The sequence below is a fragment of the Callospermophilus lateralis genome, chromosome 10, assembly GCF_048772815.1.
Source record: "Callospermophilus lateralis isolate mCalLat2 chromosome 10, mCalLat2.hap1, whole genome shotgun sequence".
NCBI classification, from domain to species: Eukaryota; Metazoa; Chordata; class Mammalia; order Rodentia; family Sciuridae; genus Callospermophilus; species Callospermophilus lateralis.
In genome coordinates this window covers 7,296,395-7,314,967 of record NC_135314.1, presented here as the reverse complement: position 1 = coordinate 7,314,967, position 18,573 = coordinate 7,296,395, and the positions used below count along the sequence as shown (strand labels likewise).

The 18,573-nt window shown below is 47.5% G+C and overlaps 1 protein-coding gene across 4 annotated transcripts in view; it reads right to left on the bottom strand.

Annotated features, from left to right (window-relative positions):
- Positions 1-847: 847 nt before the first annotated feature.
- Vps26c (VPS26 endosomal protein sorting factor C) overlaps positions 848-18,573 on the bottom strand; it is a 39,393-nt gene continuing 21,667 nt past the window's right edge. For 2 of the 4 annotated variants that reach the window (XM_076868615.1, XM_076868614.1), the window contains 5 exons: positions 12,426-12,506; positions 10,071-10,145; positions 5,967-6,117; positions 5,272-5,424; positions 848-1,803 (listed from right to left, as the gene is read on the bottom strand). In XM_076868615.1, the coding sequence (XP_076724730.1) occupies positions 1,721-1,803; positions 5,272-5,424; positions 5,967-6,117; positions 10,071-10,145; positions 12,426-12,506 (543 nt within the window). In that variant the 3' untranslated portion in view covers positions 848-1,720. Of the gene's footprint in view, positions 1,804-5,271; positions 5,425-5,966; positions 6,118-10,070; positions 10,146-12,425; positions 12,507-18,027; positions 18,178-18,573 lie in introns of all 4 variants that reach the window. The other 2 variants (XM_076868613.1, XM_076868612.1) reach the window with 2 other exon arrangements.

The following is an 18,573-nucleotide window of genomic DNA, read 5'->3' as shown; positions in this document are numbered from 1 at the left end:
AGGAGCGTGCTTTAGACTCACTGTCCAGTCTTCCCTTCATCTCCCCTCCTTTCCTCCTCCTTGGTTTAACTGAGGCTCTGACAACTCTGAGCCCTGGACAGAGGCACCCTAACTCCTGGGAGCAGCTGCTGCCCATGACAGCCAACACCTGCGCTGTTCTGCAAGCTCTGATGGAGACGTGAGGGCCAGAGGGCGGGAACGGCAGCTGGGGTGCTCACTCGGCTGCCCCAGCCTGAATGGAACCCTCAAGGTAGCTGGGCGGCGGGCGGGCGGCTCTTCAGGTGATGACTTTCCTTACAGCACTCATCATGATTGTCTCAGTTTACTGACAGCAAGGTGCACCCCAAGCCTCTTCTTAAAATTGTCTTTTATTTAGCTTTTTTATTAAAAATGATTTATTCCTTAGAAATATGGCAGAAAGTAAAGGCTCTTTATTTCCAGCTACTCAGTTTGAACGTATCATCAAGGACAGATAATCTTTAGTTCATGTGCATATAAAAGATTTACAGAGCAGAAATGTGTTCTCTGGGAACCTACTTTCAGTAACTCGGATAAATCCCGCCAGTTTTACTGTAAAGTCCTAGGACAGGGCGGGACCTCGGCCAGGCCAGGCTGCCATTCCTTCTACACTGGACCTCATGTCTCCATTGTGGCTGACAGAACAGAACAGAACTCGGGTGTTGGCTGTCGTGGGCAGGGCCTGACTTTGTGCCAAACACATAGGGGACAGTGGGAATGCAGCACCCCCACGCCTTCAGGAGGGTCCACCAAGGAAGGCCCCAGTTGCACAGCGGCATGGCTTATTTCTGAGGTCTTGCTAATTGTAGGCCAACAAACAATAGCAGGGTTTGAAGGAAGAAATTTATTGCAACAGACTCGCCAAAAACAGTGAACCATAATTCAAGGCTGAGGCAAAAACTGGCTGCATGTCAAAACACTTGGCTGAAAGCACAGGGCCCACAGGTGGGTTAGGGCAGGCCAAGTTCATCAGCTCAAGGGTGTCCTCCTGGCACTACCCCATGGTGGGGCCTCCACTTCCCCGGGCACGGTCTCTTGCCACTCAGAACCTGCCCTGTAACAAGAGCATCTCACACAGCCTCGCATCTTGTTCCGGGAATGTGGTAGCAGGGATCCGTGCCAGTCCTGGACCCCAGCCCCAAACAGCTCTACCAGGTCCTCCCAATCCTGAGAGCAAGAGTGATTTTCCCAGTTCCCTACAGCTTTTGGAGTTTATGGAGAAATGTTACAAAGAACTACAGACTCAGGTGGAACATCCTCCTGGGAGGGGTCCACAAACTCATAAGCAACAAGCATGCTAGTGGCTGCTGGATGTCACCTGGCTGCTGACCCTTTACTGCCAGGAGCCCCTCGCTATGTCTGTCCACTAGCAAGTTAGGGGCTCCCTCTGTGCGCGTGACCTCACCTTCCAGCAAAGCCCAAACTGCAGGCATAGTGCTTTACTGAAACTGAAAGGAACAGGAACGGGAGCGGGGTGTTCTCCTGGAGCATCTTCCATGAGGTGAGCCTGGGCGTCCAGAGGGTCTGCGGGCAGCACCTGCGTGAGCGGAGGGCCCAAGAAACCTGGGAGAAGGGGGGCACTCGAGGAGCCAGATTCGTTTCCAAGGCAGATCACAAGATACGTGTGCTGCCAGCGTGGCTCCGGCCCCAGTGAGGGGAGCAGCTGGCCTACCACCTGGCTACTCCACCTTCCTGCCTCTGGCTACGTCCGGCAGAGCTTCAGCGGGAAGTTCTCTGTGATGAGGTGGTCGGCGTGAAGCAGCACCACGATGTTCACTTCGAACTCTGTGGAGAGAAAGGACGGGACTTGGCTCAGGAACAGGTGGTGGGCAGAGAGCAACGACAGAGGGGGCCCGGCGCCACCTGCATAGTCTCCCCTGCAGCATCACCCTGCCTTCCAGCCACCAGGCCCTCGGGGCGCACCTCTGCCTTGTCTGGGAACAGGGCTCCTGAGCTTCGCCACCTCTGTGCTCCTGTTCCAAACAGAACACCCTCGAATTCTCTTGATTAATGGATACTGTTTTTGCTTTATTTTCACCTTTCCTGCAATTCTTAAGGGAATTATCAAACTGAGTTGCCTGCAGCTGTCTGGGTGCACCTCCAGTCCCCAAGTGATGAGCTTCAGGAAGAATGACCATTTGTTATTCCTCTGGACGTTGCTAAACTCACCTGAAGTGCCTGTTTAGCTTGGCCCTCACCTTTCAGCAAATAAGATTCTTTCTTCACCAGCTCCGTAGCTGCTACGGACAAGCCTGACTGATCCCACAGAAGGGGTGCATGTGAGGCGGGTGCCTCCTGCAAAAAGGAACCAGGTGCCTCCCCTGGCATCAAGAGCAGGGCAGGAAGGGCTCTGTGTGGCAGAGAAGTGCGCTGGCCCAAGGGGGCGCCCAGCACACACTGCAGAAGCTGGGCTCTGCATTTGGGGTCTATGCCCCCGTGAGGTGGCTGCCTTCTCCCGTAATCAGTCACAACAGCAGTCAAGCACGCGTTTCTTTCCTTCCTTTGATAACTGACACTGTAAGAAATGGCCTCTTGGCTGGCTTCTGAGCACTGCTCACCACTGATCCCTCCAACTCCCCCAGTTGTCTTGGTGTGGCCCCGGGAGAGAGGAGTGGAGGCTGCACAGACTGGTGCCCAGCAGGCAGGGGGCCTGTGTTCGGGGCTGGCACTGGCTTTCCCTTTTAGCTGAGAACACTTGGCAGAACAGCCGTTTCACCCAGGAGCTCCTGATACTCTGAGTGCCATCCAACTGCAGCTCCTGACACTCCAGCAGGCCTCCAGATCAGGCCTGACCCACACATTTGCAGCCACTTGTGGTTGACAGGCAGAGGAGGACACGTGGAGATCCTGCCTTAATGCAGGACACAGTGCTCACACCTGACCTCCCTACCCGGAGGCTCCTGGACCTTTTCTGATCACTGTTCCTCTCCCTAAGAATTGGCCTGGCTTCTGGTGGCCATGCCTGCACAGTGTCCACACCTGCTTGGCAGGTGCATGAAGGCCAAGCGGTCCAGGGTCCCCGCTCCAAACTCTTCCCCACAGCCAACAGGAAGAGGACCTTGGGGCTTCTGTGAGGCCACAGCTCCTTAACCAATGGTTACAGGTCACTTCTTTTCTACAGAGACCCCGACTAACCACCTGCTACTCATTTTTAAGTTCTAAACCTGACTCGGCATCAGGCTGAGGACAAGAGAATCACTGATCTCCTGGCTGGAGGACAGGCATTATATAAAGCACAGCAGAAAAAAACAATTTTTGTACTTTTCTGCAGTTTATTTAGGAAAACCAGGCCAAGAATTCAACTGCCGCAGTCCGGCTGGGCAAAATAATCGGGAGGTGACAAGCAACTTGAAGGTTGAAGAGGGAACTGCTTTATTGTGGGGAAACTCAGCGGGAACTGAGCGGGAACTCAAGGTAGCAGGCACCCAAGGTAGCAGGAGCCGTTTTATTGCGGAACAGCAGAGGTATATATACCTAACTGATTACACACAGCTTGACTCAATTAGCATCATCCAGATACAGCAATCAGCCAATAAGGAATCCCCATCATCTTAATGGCTCAGTGGCGTTGCCTCACAGACCACTCCTCCTGGCAAACTGCCAGGCACCATCTTGACTTGATTTGCGGTCCCCAACATTCAACATTCAAGATCTTCTTCCTCAATTTAAATTTGAGGTATTCTGAAGTAGAAAACATTCTTTGGAATAACATGCACGGTGCCACAGAGTATAAAAGGAAAACCTGCCTGACACTGTCCTCCAGGAGGACACCAGGGGTCTGGAGAGAGGCCACCTCTGAGTGTGGAAATGGGGCTGTGGGGGAGGGGCCGCCGCCTGCACCTTTGACTTGGGCACCTGTGGATGTTGTGCCACGGGCAGGGCCATCTAATCGACAACCATCACAAGTGTGCTTTCATAGTCAGCCATAGGGCCTTTGCTTGGGTCAAGTCTGACCTGCGCAAGGCCTTTATCCAGACTCTGCTGCCCGTGCGTCCTGGGGACAATAGACTGAACCTGTGTCCTGACCCTAAAAGGCTCTCACTATAATGTGACATCTCACAGAAGGACCCAGAATTCTACAAATACTAAACTGTGCTTCCACCTGCCCTGGCCAGCCCTGCCCTAGGGCTCACGGTCCACAGCACAATGCAAAGAAAATGCAAGTAGTACCCAGTGACACTGGCAGGTGCCATCAACCCTCCCTCTGGTAATACAAGCTAGGTGAGGAAGCTACACGGACTTATGTTTTGAATTAAGTTATAATTAAGTTATAATTTAAACTCAAGGTATAATTTTTAAAGTTCCTCATGGACTAATAATAATGCACAGTGACTCGGGGATGTGACATTAACACAAACATACTGGTCTTGGGGAAAAGTTCCCACTTCTCGATAGAGCAGAATAACAGCAGAAGCCATCACCCAAATCCCCTTGTCATACATGTTTGTCAGCGAGCCTCAGGCAAGGCTCAGAAGTATTCCGGGAAAGCCCAGGGAACTCTTTCTGAGGTCTTTTCAACCATCTGCAAAGTTGTGCCAGGAAGTGCTGAAGTCACTCTCAGACTCTCCTACGCTGTGTCTACCTCTTTAGAGTGGGTGACCTCCCAAATGAATCTTATCAGCATGATGATTCTTAACAGGAGGGACATGTCATTAAAATATCTAGTAGGACAGGCAGACACACCTATGGTCCCAGCAACTTGGGAGGCTAAGGCAGGAAGATCACTTGAACCCAAATTTCAAGGCCAGGCTGGGTAACATGGCAAGATCCTGTCTCAAAAAAAAAAAAAAAAAAAAAAAAAAAGAACCCTCAAAACCAAAAAACATTTGGTAAAAAGACTTAGACCTACCGAAATGTTCATGATATGTTAAAGGAAAAAAGCGGGATAGAACACTAGCTGGGACATGATTCGGATTGGTGGTCAAACATTCACACACGGATTCAGGGAAAATGCCCAGGGGCCTCCTGATGACTGACATTCATCCCAGGAGCGTCACCATTCCCACCTGGCCCTAGCAGAGGAACTGACCTTGACATCCCTTCCACACCTCTCCTTTTGCCTGCCTGTCCCTCACAGAGCTTAGAGTCACCTGCCCTAGTCTGCAGAAACGTGGCTACCCACTGCTATTCCCCAGGCTGGAACAACAGTGAGGTTTGGCTGAGTGACAAGGCCTGAGTGTCTAAGCTGCACAACCTGAGTGGCCCACACCTTCCCAGAACCCGGCCCAGCAGGGCTGAGGGAGCGCTACTTGCCCACTTTGAAGTTGGTGGTCTCCAGCGTGGGGCAGGTGAAGAGCCTGGGGAAGACCATGTGTATAGGGACAGAGAGGCCCCTGCAGACGTCCCCATCGGCAATCTGAATGTTCTGGATCTCTGTGGCATCACGTGCATAGCCTTCTGCACACCCTGGGAACAGAGGAAACAGCAGATCACCAGTCCCCGTCAACACTGCCAACCTGCATCAACACACTGGCCCACTTCTCCAGTTCTGCAGAATCCTAGAGGTCCACCTTCCATATTTCACTTTCCTCAAACACACTGCAATGGTTAGGTGAGCAACTTAATGTCCCAAATTAACAGGTCAGTGGTATTTGGAGGTGGGGCCTTCAGGAGTTAGCTGTGCTGAGTGGGCTGTTGAGGGAATGGCTCTGTTATAGAAGTGAGTTATCTTTGGTATACTTGGTCTTTCTCGCCATGGGATGCCCTCCTCCTTGATAGGATGTAGCAAGAAGACTTTCAAAAGATGTTGGCATCATGTACCATGAACATGAACCAAATTAGCCTCTATTCCTTATAAACTGCGTGGTCTCGGGTATTTTGTTATAGCAACAGAGAACAAACTAAGACACATTTATGGCAAAAAGAGACTAGATCTTATTTTGCCTCCATCCACATCACCTCTAGAGCAGCAGGCAGAGGCTGGGCGGTTGCAACCAGCAGGGCCTTACCACAGGTCTCCACGCGGACCAGCTGCAGCTCTATGCTGCGGATGGCGGCGTCCGAGTGCTCCACTACCAGCTCTCCTGTCAGTGGCTGTGTGATAACACAGTTGGTTGAGTTGAGATGTCCTCTAATGAGGAATTTGGGGAGCAAAGATCTCTAAAACAAACAAAAACAAATATATCAGGAGTGTAAGGGAAAAGCCAAAATTACTAGATAGCTACTTTGGTGTAAATCCTGAAAACAAAGCTGAGTTACTGGCACAGGGTGCACGGGGTCCTGTTTTAGGAAACGGGAAGACAGGAGCGACACAACCACATCACCCATCAGCCTGCGCAGCAGGAGACGGGTTCATTCCACAGCTACACGTGTGTACACGGCACCTGAGCACCTGATGGACTATACAGAAGAACCGGAGGGCTCCACCCAGGCCGGCCTCCACTCAGATCCAGAAGTCTCCTGTCTCATCCAGTAAGACATAAAAGGTCTCAGGAAGTTGGCAAAGGGCATCCAGTCACCAAAAAAAAAAAAAAAAAAGGAAAAGAATCAACTTTAAATTGTTCCCTATATACAATTTTCGAAAAGCTAAGACATTTATTTCAAGGAATTTGGTTTTTTTCACTGCAAATTATTTTGCAGTACTGAGGACTGAATTCAGGACTTTGGGCATATTAAGAAAGCTGCTGGGCTGGGGCTGGGGCTGGGGCTCAGCAGTAGAGCGCCTGCCTCACATGTGTGAGACCCTGGCTTCGATCCTCAGCATCACATAAAAATAAACAAAATAAAGTTATTGTGCCCATGTATAACTAAAAAAATATTAAAAAAAAAAAAAAAAAGAAAGGTGTCCTCCTTAAGGCCGGACAAACGCTTCGGCTCTTTTCTCTGTAAACAGAAAGCTGGCTGAGAGCGAGGGATGGTCACGAGGGATGGTCTTGTGGGAAACAGTTTAGAGAGTGAGACAGCTATTCCTGGCATCTGCACCTCTGCCATGTCCCAGTCACCGAGAGCATTTCAGAGTTTAGTACACCACTGTCCCGTAGAAATTCAACAAAGTCACAAATGTCATTTAAAATTACATGTGTAGCCAGGTGTGGTGGCATACTCCTACAATCCCAGTGCTCGGGAGGCTGAGGCAAGAGGTTTGTAAGTCGGAGGCCAGGCTCAGCAACTTTGTGAGACCCTGTCTCAAAATAAAATAAAAAATAGCTGGTGATGTAGCTCAGGCACACCCCTGGGTTCATTCCCCAGTACCAAAAAAACTTTTAAACGTAAATAAATAAAACTACTAATTTTATTTGTAACTAATTTATAATTAATTACAAATAAAATTTGTAATTAGCTACATTATGTTATTTAAAATTTTCTAGTAGCCACATTAAAAAAGCAAAAACAAAAGAAATTAACTAATATTTCCAAAATGTTATCATTTCCACATACAATCAATATAAAAATTTATCTATGATATTTTACATTCTCTTTTTCATACTGAGTCTTTAAAACTAGGCCAGTATTTTCAACTTCTGCTCATCTAAACTCAGACCAGCCATCTGAAGTGGCAATGGTCACGGGGGCGGGGGGCCACCAACTGACCAGCACTTATCTCAAACTGAAGAGCAGGGAGCTCTCTACCTGATGGTTCCCAAAGATACAGCCTCTAAAAATGTCTTGGTTGAAGTCAGAGTTTTAAAAATAACTACACATAAAAAAAACATTTGTTTGGAAAAATAAAAAAGCGGTAACAGTTCACATTAAAATTCTTTAAGGCAACTGATGAAACAGGAAAAGCTTTCTATGTCCACCTCAAAACACTCTTTTCCATCCTCCTGGTGGTGACATTAGCATCTGCAAACAAAAATCAATTTGCACTATTTTCTGAGTCTGGTCTCCAGCCTTCCTGTAGTATCTGTGAGCCACCTTATCCTTCCAATAAATCCCTTTTCTACTTAAAAAACAGCAAACAAACCCCACAAAAAATTCTTTTTGTAGTTGTAGATGGACAGAATGCCTTCATTTTGTTTGTTTATTTTTTTGTGGTGCTGAGGTTCTAACCAGGTGTCTGACGTATGCTTGGCCAGTGCTCTCCCACTGAGCTATAGCCCCAGCATCCCACCATGGTATTTTATAAGTAAGCAATTTTATTTTGATTTATGTTATTTTCTAACAACAAACATAAATGCTTCTGTCATAATGAAAGACGTTCTTTTTTATTTATAAATAAAAAGCAAAGAACCTTAACAAGTCAAGCTGCGAGGAACACCCACTGGACTCCACCCAGTGAAGCATTTCCGTCAGATAAAAAGTGGATTATGGGGGTTGGGGTGCAGCTCATTGGGGAGGCTTGCCGAGCTGCAGTGAGGCCCCAGATCTTTCCCCAGCATCACGAAAAAACAAACACAAAAAGAACAAGTGATTGCCCAGGACACTGCAAGAGTGCAGGCACCACAGACCTCTAGTTGGCGGAGAGGGCAGCGTGCAAGAGTGCCCACCGGCTGCCTATGATCACTGTGGGGGCCAAAGAGACATCTCAAGGTGACTCATCATAGGGTGGGGAAGCCATGAAGAGTCAGGACTTCCTACTCAGGAGACTCTGAGGGCAGATCGGGGCAGGACAGGGCAGTGTCCCAAGTCATTTAAGGCCACAGTGTAGGTCAGCGAGCCCAACACCCAGAGGACAGGCTGCCTGCACACACCTCCCACTCCCCGTGTGCACTTCTCCTGGGGAGCCTGATGCTCACTCGGGTGGGGGCAGAGTCTCCTTAACCAAGCCACTTACCAGGTCCTCACTCGTAAATTGGCAACCAAGAACCAATGAATTCTGGAGAATAAGAGCAAGAAAAAGAGAAATCTGCTCCACACACAGAGGAGCCACAAGACAGGGAGGCGCAGCGTGAGTACTGAAGGGGCTGCCCCAGGTAGATAGAGGCCTGGAGAGGGACCACGCTGCCAAGTTGGGGCACAGGAGCCCAAATGGCCTCCTGAGCCACATGCTCCATTCTCTAAGGAGAAGGAGCCATGGAAAATGGCAGAGGAGTTGTGAACCTTCCAGAAGGTTCTGAAACCCATGACATACCACTTGCCTTATTTATACCTCCCCGGGGATGAGGTCATCCCAAACTTTCCCTCAACCCAGTTCTAATCTGTATTTTCCAGTGAGTAAAATGAAGAACTAGTCAAGAAGAAAGTTCTGTCCAGAAGGAGCTGTAGGAATTCCCTACTTCTTCAAGAAACAGATATCTTAAAAAAAAGAAAAAAAAAAACTGAAGAAAATTGACAGCAGCGGATGAGTGCTGTTCCACGCAGGCCGAGGCAGATGGCCGAGAGCTGCTGTCTGTGAGTGCAGCCCTGCAGGGCCGGCTGGGCTACTGCCCTGACTTCTGTGTGCCCCAGGGTTAACGCCCTGGTGTGGGGAGACTGCTGGAATCTTTGAAAAGCATTTGCCTCCTATCCTCTGCCTGCCGGGAATGCTGCTGGGAGAAACTACCAACTAAATATTAACAGAGGCTGACCAGAGGCTATGGGCAGGCAGACCTCGGCTGACCTGAGAAATGAAGGAGTATGGGGTTTGGGGCCCGTGGTGCAGCAAGACTGAGATGACTACCCACAGTCAAAAGCAAGCTGGGGGTGGGCTTGTGACTCAGCGGTAGAGCACTCGCCTAGCACGTGTGAGGACCTGGGTTTGATCCTCAGCACCACATAAAAATAAATAAAATAAAGGTATTATATAAAGGTATTATATCCAACTAAAAAAAAAGATATATATATATATATATATATGAAAAAAAAAATCAAGCTGGGCACCACAGGCCCAGCTGCTCAGGGGACTGGGGCAGGAGGATCACTTGAGCTCAGAGGTTTGAGGCCATCATGGGCAACACAGAGGACTCCATCTCAAAAAAACAAGCAAAACCACAGACAAGGAACTTTTAAACCACATTCTTCTCCTAAGCTGAGTTCAACATGAGATCAAACTGAAAGCACCAACTAATTAGTGTACAGAAACAATCAGGAATCCTCTCACCACGGCTCAGTTCCCGACTAAAGAACAGTTGGTCATGGGGTCTGGTCACTAGGAAAACCCATGGCATCTGAGTGGAATGAGAGGAACCGGTTACCTCTTTGACGTTCTGTAAAGTTTCTGGGGTGATGGTGAAGTCCACAGGGCTCGGAGTCAATGTCCCCTTCTGAGGCTGGAATGGGAGGTAGAACTGCAGTCAGCAGGCTGAGGGCCAGGGCTGAAGAGCTCTGCAGGCCCAAAGGTGTTGTCCTCTTTAAAGAACCAGGAGGGACTTGTTACTAAGGAAAAGACTTGGCTTCCAAACACAAACACAGCTCTGCAAAAAATACGGCTGTGCTCTTTGTCAAATTCCTCCGCCCCGCCCCGCATGAGGACTCATCTTTTCATCTGTAATATGAGAAGGGTGTCAAAATCTCCAAGGCGCTTTAGGGGTTCAGAATGTTAGAATAACATTTATAAAGCAAAGCAGTATTCTGGGAAGTATCATCTTAAACCCTTCTCTGAGAAGGAGAGCTAACACTGGAGGGTCTACTGCATGCGGAGTCTCATGAGGCTGTCCACTCCTCCCAGATGGTTACCATCATACATGGGAAAGTGAGGCTCGGAGGTCGGTGCCCTGCTGGCTGCCTGTAGAGCTGTGAGTAGTGGTGGAATGAGGCACCTGGGCCAGTGCTGTCAGCCTCGGAGCTACACAGCCATTACCTGGAAGAATCAGACCTAAAAATGAACCGTGGATGCCACCCACATCAACTAACAGGGATCATCTCCACATTACATTCTCCAAGAATCCATCCACACAGCCACACAGCAACCACGCTTGCCATGGGCTTCTACCAGGAGCCAGGATCCAAAAGGCCAGCAAGACCCAGGGAGTGGGCAGAAGAAGGGCAGGTCAGCAGGACCCAGGCAGCAGGGTGGGGCCAGGCACTGAGCAAGGCCAAGGTCACTCACTCACCATGAGCTCATGACAATGAATATTCTTCTTGAATGCACTCTTTAACTTAACAGGTTCATGAGTATTCTTTAGTGAAAATACTCTTCTTTGCAGCATTTAAAGAAACATTGACCTTATAAACTATAGGCCACAATATGCTTTGGCCTTCTTCTGAAACCATTCACCCAAAAGACACAACACTTGAAGGCCACGTGTGACAGACGGCCTGGAAGTACTCACTGCTGCCCAGCCAGAGCATGCCACCAAAAAGGGCTCAGTGGTCTCAATCTGGGGACTGGGGGAGGCATAACCTGGGGGCTGGCCCTGGGCAAGGAGCCACTTGGACTCATTCTTCACAAAACTTGAGACTTTTTATCAAGGACATACAAGACTCTTTTGGGGAGGGTAATCCACATAAAAAATTTGTCTTGCTTCAATTTTAAGACTGTTGATGGAAAAAAGAAATAGCCATCTAAACCAAGTAACTTCCAAAAAAAAGGGAAACATTTTTAAAGTGTTTTATACAAATGTAACAAATGTATACAACATAGTTAATCACTGAAAGAGACTCTTAACACTATGAGTATTAAAAATTTAACAGGAAAGAGAAACTACAAAAGCTCTAAAAAAAAAATGACAAAAAGAATGTAGGTGAACAGAGGACATCTGTGATTTTGCCAGTCTCACACACAGCAGATTTAGGTCTTGTGTTTTTATTTACTACTTAAAAGATTCCATAGCTTGGTGCAGTGGCACATGCCTGTAATCCTGGTGGCTTGGGGGCCTGAGGCAGGAGGATCTTGATTTGAAAGCCAGTCTCAGCAAAAGCGAGGTGCTAATAAGCAACTCAGTGAGACCCTGTCTCTAAATAAAATACAAAAAATAGAGCTGGGGATGTGGCTCAGTGGTTGAGTGCTCTTGGATTCAATCCCTGGTACCCCCCCCCAAAAAAAAAAAACCCAAACCACAGACATTTCATAATAGTGTAACAGAAATGCAAGCCCAAATTTTCTACAAAACCAAGCTGACTAGCCTGACACTCTGTGGCGGCCCCATTGGTAAGGTGTGTGGCGGGGACTGTGGAGTGTGTGCAGGCTTCTGCTCCACACCAAAGTAGCCCTGGGAGCTGCAGCCTGGGGAGCTACGACTCCTGAGCACTGCCCCGCCAGCCCCAGCCTGACCAGAGCTATGGAAAGGGCTTTCCAGCTTGAAACAAAATTCCAGAGGTCTGAGCAGGGCACAGACCAGGGAGGGAGGAGGCATAGCCACTTCTATATGAGACAGCACTAGCAAAACCCAAGAAAGTGCAGAGTGAGCACAAGTCTGTCACCACGTGTCACAGTGAGTATAGGCACTGATGGTCACTGCTGATTCTGCATGACCAAGGAAAAAAACAGCACTGTGAGGGTGAGGTGCTTATGCCGCGGGCCACCTCTGACCAGGCATCTCCTGTCTTAGACTAAGTAGCTAACTTATTGCTTGTGCACAGGGTGCAATGCAGACCCGAGGAAAGCTTACAGCAGAGTGAACAATGAATTCACAGGTCTTTGTCAAGTCTTTGGCCAGCAGAGACCGCCTCATGTCACAGCGCAGCGTGTACTAGAAGGAAAAGTCAGAGAGAACAGAATGTTAGTGGGCTTTGCACTTGTCTTGGCATGATATTCAAGGGGTAAAGGAAGTAACATATTTTAGGGAAACTTTGTCCAATGAACCTGTTTCATAAATTAATACACATAACGGGGTAAGTTAATGTTCAAATAAAGGCAAAAACAAAGAACAAGTAAAATCACTTCAAGGTTATTCCTCAGCCTGTTCCCACAGTCGTTCTGAGGCTGGGCCCCTGGAAAGGACACACGGTCTCCTTACCTACAACCTGGGCGAAGACCAGAGCAGGAGGACAGAAGAGCAATGGCAGAGGAGTGGAGCTGTCCCAGTGCAGCTGTCCACCGCGCTGTGTGAGCCCAGATGCGTAACAACTTCTCTGAGCTTCCACTCGCCCCTCCATTAAAAAGGGGTATCAATACCTACCTGCAGTGAGCATCAACTAGCTCACACATGGCAAGCACTGAGTGCCAGGCCCGGCACAAAGTGACATCTAGTCGAAAACACCAGAAATACCCGGAGCAGTACCCGGCACCTCCCAGCCCACAGCTCTTCCCTCACACTGCAGAGTGTGTGAGGCACCAGAGCCAAGTTCACAGTTCACACCTGTCACACCCGTAGGGGGCTTCTAGTTGACTAAAGAGAAGTAAAGGCAGAAGTAAAGATCCAGGACCTCAGGGATCCTAAAAATCAGCTCTTCACATCTTGATCTTAAGGAGGAATAAAGAAGGGGAAGTATTTTTAACATTTTTATTTTGAAACACTTCTAATCCATACAGAAGTAAAGGGAGGAGTTAGGGAAGCCCTATGTATCCACAAGCCAGCTCACTCGTGGCCAGCTCAGGACCATCTGACTTCACCATGGCCAGCAGCAGATGGCTGCTGCGGGTGAGGGGCAGAGCCGTGGCAAAGGAATGCGGCCACCACACACCAGCTCTGAACCTGGCCGCTGGCTTCTCTGCAGTCCCTGGCTGGTTTTCTGAGCTGACCACTGCTGGCTACTTACTGCAAAGGGGGCTTGTCCTCCCCAGACAGAGTACACAACAGAGCTGGTCACTGAGCTTGAAGCCAGCTTGGGACTGAGACAGCAACCTCACGTCCCTGTCCATGAACCTAGAGCAGCCTGGAAACAAAATTCCATGATATGATTACCTTCTTTTTGCTAGTCTTTAAAACAAAACCAGGGGGCTAGGGTGCAGCTCAGTGGTAGAGCTTGGACAATACCCAAAGTCTGTCCCCAACATACCCCCAAATCCTACAACTTATGTTTAATAAAACTAGCTGCTGCTTAATCATCCAGGAAAAATTTTAGAGTTATATAAAAAATAATTTTCATACCTAGGACCATATGCATAGTTGTGAATCTTGCATGAAATAAGTTCTTATATATCTAACATACTATGGGAGATTAGAACATTTTTTATAAGAATCATCCCTTGTCTGCAATGATCATAGTATATATGTATGCAAATATGTATATATTCTTTAACAAGATTTTAATCTAATCTCCCAGCCAGTCAAGTTTAGTGAGGGCTGGTAGTGTGTTCAGGTGTGAGTGTGTGTGAGCGCATGCCCAGAACTGGAAACTGTTCTACTGTCGCACATCCCACTCACTGTCAGGCACGAGCCACACATCATTCTGGCTGGCCTGGACTCTGATTCTTTTCCTACTGCCAACTTCCCCTCCCTCTATTTCAGTCTTGGATTTGGGCTAGATGCCTTCCACTATCTCCCTACCTGGGGACAGAGTGAGCAGTAGGCCAAACCTCTTCGGAGACTACAGGAAAGAATTCTCCTCTCCTGAAACTTCCAGTCTAGTAGATTGCAAGCTGCAGCACCTATCGGCAGCCCACCTTGCCATGACAGGGGAAGAGCCTGCTTGAGGCCAAAGCTGGCACAGCAGAAGGCTGGCTAAGAAAGGGCTGGAGCCCTGGTTTCCAACCTGGACATACTGTTCCTTTGGAACTGCTGCTTCTACGATCCAATGTCTCTTTTGTGCCTAAGTTAATTTGAGTTGGATCTCTGTAACTTGTGAATGGAAGAGTGTGAATTACAGGCATCAACTTTGGCTGCTATTTAAGTGTGAAAGCATTAATTAGTAATTTAGGGCAGCTAGTGATCACTTGGAGAGGGGAGAAAGTAAAGAGGAAAATCAATGTTTGTTCTAGGAGAGGTGTCAAGTTCTTCTGCATGCCCTGTCCTGATGGGTCCTAACAATATTAATACAAGAACTACAGGGTACGTGTAGGGATAGTCATTAACTCGTGTATCCATCACTCAGCAAACACCCACCGAGCACATTATGTGCCAGGCCCAGTGCCCAACTCTTCATCATTCCCTCATTAATCCCCTAGAAGCAAGATCAGGGAGGGCACTGGGGGGTCACAAAGGTGGGGTTTGAATTCACTCCCACCTACAGCCAAAGTCCACACTGAATCCTCCCACAACACCGAGGCGATCCCTCTCCTGGGAAGCCCGGACCTCATCTGACCACGATCTTTCCCAGGTGCTAGCTCGTCCATGTGGTTATGAGCTACGGGAAGTCAGAGGGCTCCAGGACAAAAACCTCAACAACACATTGAAAGGAGGTGCAAGATTGTCTTCTCTGATTATTGGTAAACAGGACACCAACAGCAATACAGAAAGATGCCGGTCAACAGTTTTAAAGTAGACTCCCGTAAAGGGTGTTTTTAATGTTTTAAGGAGGGCTAGAATCTCTGTAAATTAACCCCGAATGTGCCACATCAGCAGACTTGGCAGGGCTGGTACAGTCTGCGCTACAGTATACAATCCTGACAGTTTGTCCATAAGAGGGGAAAATACATAATAAAACTTAATTATGATTTAAATAATTTTAAAATGAAAAGGCATTTGCACAAAGTGCAACTGGAAAGACTCATGGACTCTCACACGCAGTGCCTGAAAACAGAGGGGGCACTTCAACAGAGCCAAACTGAGAAGAGCAGGGCAAGCACCAGGCCTCCCCGAGAGGCAGCACCATTGGCCAGAGCGACCAGGGAGCTGGGGGTTTAATTTGGGCCGCATTCTAAACCCTTTATTGTCTAGTAATTTTTACATTATGTAACCACAATGCAGTTCAAATTATAAATGAAAACTTTATGTCTGTATGAGAGAGGTGATATTAAGGCTTAACAATAAAACTTTTATCCAAGCAATGTGCCTAAGTCAATATTCAGAGTGAGCCCAGTGAGCAATGGGAAGGGGTGATGGCCTGTGGACCCCTGTGCCAGGTTGGCCATGTGGCCCCAGGAAGTCACTGACCTTTCTAGGTGGCACTTGCTCTACCACTAGACAAGAAGACTAGAGAAAAACCGTCAAGTCCTTAAATCAAAAGAATGGAATAGAACAAAGAGCCATGATCCTACCTTCTCTTAGGCAGATTTGTTCAGAAGAACACCAAATGTGAATATAGAATGGGAATTAGATGACACTCGAGGATTTCTGTTCATTTTGATAAGAATGAAAATGTTACCTATGATTTTGTAGGAGATGGCCTATTTTTTCAGAGATGGACACTGAGGTATTTTGACATGAAGTGTGTCAAGAATCTTAACTTTGAAATGATTCAGAAAAAATAAACACATATGGAAAAAAATGAGAACAGGGCTGGGTGCTGCTGAGTGGCAGAGCGCCTGCCTAGCACACAGGGCCCCAAGTTCTGCAGAATAGAGGACGGCCAAGTACCAATAAATGCTGAGCACGATAGGGTAAGCATGATAAGCTTAATAAATGCAAAGTTAAACTAAGAAGAAATCTCATCTTTAGAATTTGTGAGATATTTGGAGACTTACACAATTCCCAATTACAGCATTCTGAGGCTACTCCTCAAATGGTCAGACCTGAGGACCAAAATAAAGAGGTGGATAGGGGCAATGATTTCTTTCCTAGGGAATTTACCACCTGCTAACTCCCCTGCTGCATTTTTCTAAAATAATTTTTTAGTTGTCGATGGACCTTTACTTAACTAATTAATTTATTTATATGTGGTGCTAAGAATCAAACCCAGTGCCTCACACATGCTAGATGAGCGCTCTACCACTGAGCCCCAGCCCCAGCCCTCCCCTGCTGCATTTTAAGCACCTTCCGGTTTACACACTCTGAGCAGGGACACAACACAACCCTTGTGTGTACACCTGTATGTCTTTCTTGGCAACCTTTGGAAAAGAGTGAGATTTCTGATTCAAGTTTAAACAAGTTTACTTTTTAATAAATAATGATAAAGGAGAGAATAACAAGTATGACCAGTAAAAACCTGATCTCATTCCACCTGATCTTATGTCCAGTTTCTAATGGACATAACATAGCCTTAGAGCATTACATCAACACTGAGAGAACTATAAGCCAGTGGATAGTGACTCTGGATACAGAATAAAAGCAGTTTTCAACATGAAACACTCGAGATATTTCCAGTCTCCTTACATTTTCACTCACTTTCTTTCATGGTGGAAACACTCCCAGCCTAGAAAGCTGTTTGGAGCTCAGATCTGGGGACCAGCAGCTAGTATGTGCATGCACCCCAGTGGCTGTCTCTGAACTGGACCCCATCACTGCTGCTACTCCTGAGGTCACCCCAGCCTGTGGCTAGAGATGTATGTGCTGCCTGAAGCAGTGAGCTAACCATAAAGAACCACAGACATGTTTTTTCCTTCACAGCAAGATGGAGTCATTGTCCTGCATATGTTTCTTCTTGACAGACCTCAGGCAGCTCAGAAACACATGCAGACCAACGATTGGTTACAACCTCCCAAGTGCTGGGAGGATTTCTGTTTTAAACTGGTATGTTTTAAAAAGGCAGTGGTATCTACCAAGCCCAAATTATCAGCTAAACTTAAAGAATCAAACACATTCCTAACTTTCAACCCTTTTGTGCCTGGGCAAGACTGCAGAGTTTTTTGACTTCTAGGGAGAGACTGCTGCAAGGCACAGAGCAAAGTCCCTTTCTTCCTACTGAAGAAGGAAAGGCTCTTCCTCTCGCCTGGAATCACCACTGGTCCACTCTGGAGACAACAACAGAACTGTGAAAGCCACCCGTCACCAGCAGAGGTGGACGGAAGTCACAAACTCACTTCCCCTCGTTGACAAGGTTTGCTCAATGAAGAACGTGTGCTTGTGCTAAAGAAGCAGCCTTGGGGATTAAACAGAGGGATCTTTATAAGAGTAAAACAGACAATTAGTGCTGGTGCCAGAGAGAAGAGAGGGCATCTCTGTCACCCAATAATAAAAGTGACAGAGGTTGGTGCTGCCTCAAAAGAATGCTCAGGAAACAAAGGAATTTTAAGAAAGAAGTTATGGCTTGGGTCCTGTCAAAAATAATGGTCACACATGAAATGTAGTTAGCCAGGGGAAATGACTGAATTGTCAGAATATCCATGCAAGGACTCAGCAATAAGTCCAGTATGAAATTCTTGGATCCATTTGTCAACTTTCAGTATAAATGACCAAGCCGATTTTCAGCAGAAAAATTCTGAAATCAACTGCATGGGATTCGGGAACTCACCTGAATGTTGACAAACACACCATGGTAGGTTTCATGCAGGACTTTGTTACCCTTCACGTAGAGAGGAAATTCAAAAGGAATTTCTGTTTTGCCACTGGGAAACTTTCCTGGCTTCACCATTTCTATGGTGCTGTTGATAATCTGGATCGGCTGCAAACAAAGTCAGATGTCCCCTCCAATCAGAGCCGTCTGGTAATCATCTTAAAATATAGCACCCTGAGCTCCTGGACACTGCTGAGTCTGGAGATGAACAAGGAGTCTGTTCTTTTTTTTTTTTTTTTTTTTTAGTCTCTTCCATGGATAATTCTTATTTAATAAAAATTTCAGTTTTGTTACAACATCAGACATTGAGGGGCTTGGCACACAACAGGAACTGAGTCCACATGTTTCCCTCTTCTGCCCAAATCTCTCATCAGCTGTCCTCACAATCGCTATGTGCAGGATATCCTGCAGAGGGGGGCACAGCACAGTGAAGCTGCCTGGCCATGGGGCACATGTGACCCACGGCTCCTCCTCATCAGGCTGTGTCCTCTAGGGTCACACTGC